The sequence below is a fragment of the Schistosoma mansoni genome, chromosome 2, assembly GCF_000237925.1.
Source record: "Schistosoma mansoni strain Puerto Rico chromosome 2, complete genome".
NCBI classification, from domain to species: Eukaryota; Metazoa; Platyhelminthes; class Trematoda; order Strigeidida; family Schistosomatidae; genus Schistosoma; species Schistosoma mansoni.
The window spans coordinates 19,429,844-19,433,071 of record NC_031496.1 but is presented as its reverse complement, the minus strand read 5'-3'; the positions used below and the strand labels follow the sequence as shown (position 1 = coordinate 19,433,071).

General features: G+C 30.8%; 1 protein-coding gene across 1 annotated transcript in view; it reads left to right on the top strand.

Moving 5' to 3' along the window:
- The first annotated feature begins 311 nt into the window (after positions 1-311).
- The window catches only part of Smp_104390 (nephrin related), a 23,620-nt gene continuing 20,703 nt past the window's right edge, over positions 312-3,228 (top strand). Inside the window, exons 1-2 of the mRNA XM_018795995.1 lie at positions 312-758; positions 1,771-1,888. Coding sequence (XP_018650252.1) covers positions 644-758; positions 1,771-1,888 — 233 coding nt within the window. The 5' untranslated portion in view covers positions 312-643. The remainder of the gene's footprint in view (positions 759-1,770; positions 1,889-3,228) is intronic.

Genomic DNA, 3,228 nt, shown 5'->3' with positions numbered 1-3,228 from the left:
TACAATTATTTGTAAACAATTGTCTACTCAAGATACTGAATATCCGTTGACTAGATATCATCAGCATCAGTCTTCTGTGGGAGAGAAAAAACCAGCTTTCAGCTGTAGAGGAAATTAGGAAAACACGTTGGAAGTGGATAGGACATGCATCGAGGAAATCACCAAACTGTATCACGAAGCAAGCCCTAACTTGGAATCGTGAAGGGAAGCGAAAAAGAGGAATGCCGAAGGACACACTACATCGAGAAATGGGAGCAGATATGAAAAGGATAAATAGCACCTGGAAACAACTGGAAAGGATTGCTCAGGACAGAGTTGGATGGAGAGTGCTGATGGGCGGTCCAGGAAGTAAGATGAATAAAATAAAAAACAGATAGACGGAAAGTAATTTTAGGATGGACGAGATAAAATTAGCCTAAGCAAACCACAAATTAATAATGATTGGATACAGTTTTAATCTAAATCATGAATTTACTTGATTTTTGAAACTACTTATTTGAAAAGAATTTTACTGATAACTATATCATGTCTTAAGTTCCATAAAAATATCCTCCAATAAAATATTTTCTTCCCATTTTACTTGAAATAAATGACTTTATCCTGATATCGATCGTTCTTTTCCAGAGTCGACGCAACTAGTTCAATGAGGGCACATTTAAATAAATTGCATCATGGCAAACTTGTTGAATGTAGAGCAGAAAATACTGGATATGAAATGCACACACTTCGTCCAGCTCAGACAAAAATTGAAGTACATTGTAAGTTCCATGTTTCAAATGGATATATATCTGTATTTATTTATACTACAGATTATATTTCATATTTCTTGTTAGACAATAATCTCGTCATAAATTTTGACATTTTAGCGACTATGCAAACATCCGCCTTATTACGTATGTAGTGTGGCGAGAAAACTAGGCCTGTTTCGATTAGGAAATAAAATCTTGCTCTGAAGAAGTCCAGAGAAGTTTGCTGGACGAAACATTGGAATTATTTAAATTTCAATCGTTGAGATTATATCAAATATGATCTTTACAAATAATGTCTTCTCTATACTTTGCTCCCAATTTTTGTTTAACTGCTCGTCCTAATATTGACGAATATTCATATAAAATATATGTATGATGGTTCTAATTTCTAACTATGACTAATGATTGGTCTTTACAGTGATATTATCTTCTGTAATCTATCTGGTCAAGATTTGAGGATCGATTAAGCAAACAAATGATCAGTTTGATCAATTTTACTTATCGTTTTTTGGGAAAGAAATTTGCTTTTAATCTGAAAATAATAGACTCAGTTTAGTAGTCACCGAGTTATCACAACAAATATACTATTATTTCACCTAAAATGTTTAAAGTACTGTTCGAATATATGGTTGTACTCGGTCGGCGGTCTAAACATCTCATTGACTGTATACTTTTCATCATTCAAAGCCTGAGTTACGTTGAATACTGCGAAATTTCCCGGATCTGTGACTACCGTGAGCTAGCACACGTTCTAAAAGAGAAATAATCAAGTTAATGATTAAACTAAGCTCTAGTGTATAGCGCTTGTTTACTTCAGCATAAAGTTTTAATGATGAATGCTAGCTACAGCACGTAGAGAAGTATACAAATTTAATTTCATTCTAATGTGATAATATGCTTATACTGAGACTTATTTATGATAATTCTTAGCATCGAAACAACTCATGTCAATTTCATTTTTATGAATTTCAAGTGACTAACTAACCAATCAATATAAAAATTGTTTTACTCATTTTTTCAGACGCTCCTGTTGTAAGTATACAAGTACGACCCTCACGACCTGACAATCAATTTATGGAACATGACATTATTACTGTTGAATGTACAGCACACGGAAGACCAGATTCATTCTTCTGGGAGTAAGCGACCTTATAGCTTAATCTACCGCTCTCTTGCTTTTCATTGTCAGCATCATTATCTCAGTGTATTTAATTTGTGTGTTAATCCTATTAATCTTCACTTTTAATTGCTTCAGACAGAGAATTCACAATTCATATCATATTAATTCTAACGGTATTTTCAATCTTGAACTTTATAAAATCCATTTAGTTGTTAACCATTAATTGAAGAGTGTGTGCAGATGCATATTATCAGTTAACTTTACAACAGAAAGAAGCAGTTGACTAGTTCACTTAAAAAAATTTTAAGAGCTGTCGGAATGATATAAGCTTATTGGTAAAATTAATCTTTGAGTTGTATATATAATCTCTCTAAAACCCCTTTGGTTAAGTATTTTGCATAAAAAAATATATCATAGACTGTAACAATAGGAATTTTCAGCTTCTGTTTTATTTTGTTGGCTATGTGACCTAAAGAAACAGTGAATCAAGTTCCAATTTAAGACAGTTATCATATTTATTATATTTGTATTATTACTAATATCAATAAATTACACTTTCTTCATTAGTCTTAGTTTCGATCAAATTTTAACAAGCATCTAATTACAAAATATTACCTGGTTGGAATAGTTAATTTTGCAGTCATCTCTTTGAATTTTAAAAAAAAAATAGTACTGGATTTATATCTATAATTTGAATATGATGAATGATCAAAAATTTAAAAACTGTTGGAAATGTTATAGTCAAAGGTGGATAATGGAGAGCAGCGGAATCCAGAACGCCCGTTTCATCCTATTCAGGACTCGTCATCTGGATGTACCTGCATCTCAGATTTGATGTTTACTCTGGGACTCGAACCCAGTACTCTTCTCTTCAAACAGCATCGCATTATCCACTTATCTACTGAGTCTTGATAGCCAATTACTTATGCAATAGAGTGAAGTTTAAATTTACTTGATATTGTTTATTTGTTAAAAATGTTCTTCATAACTTTTGAATATTAATGGACTTCTCCAGTTTTTGGCAAAAGTTAATATAACCTAATGAAGAAATAAATTAGTAGTTCTTATTTAATATTCGAAATTTAGCTTACCTAACCATACAGGTATATATTAGAATCACCTGATATATAAATGAAAATGAGACCATAATAATAATAATAAAGTGTTTTAAATTAAATATTAAGTTTTTAAGGACTATAATTTCTTGTTTTAATTAACATACTTTTTTCAATATATTTCTTTTTTTAAAAACATTTAAGTGAATAGTCTATTTGTCACTTCTTTTTGTTTGATAATAGTTTAGAAAGACATTTTTTTCTATAAAAAACATTATTCTTTCTTAATTATCAAAATGGTTAA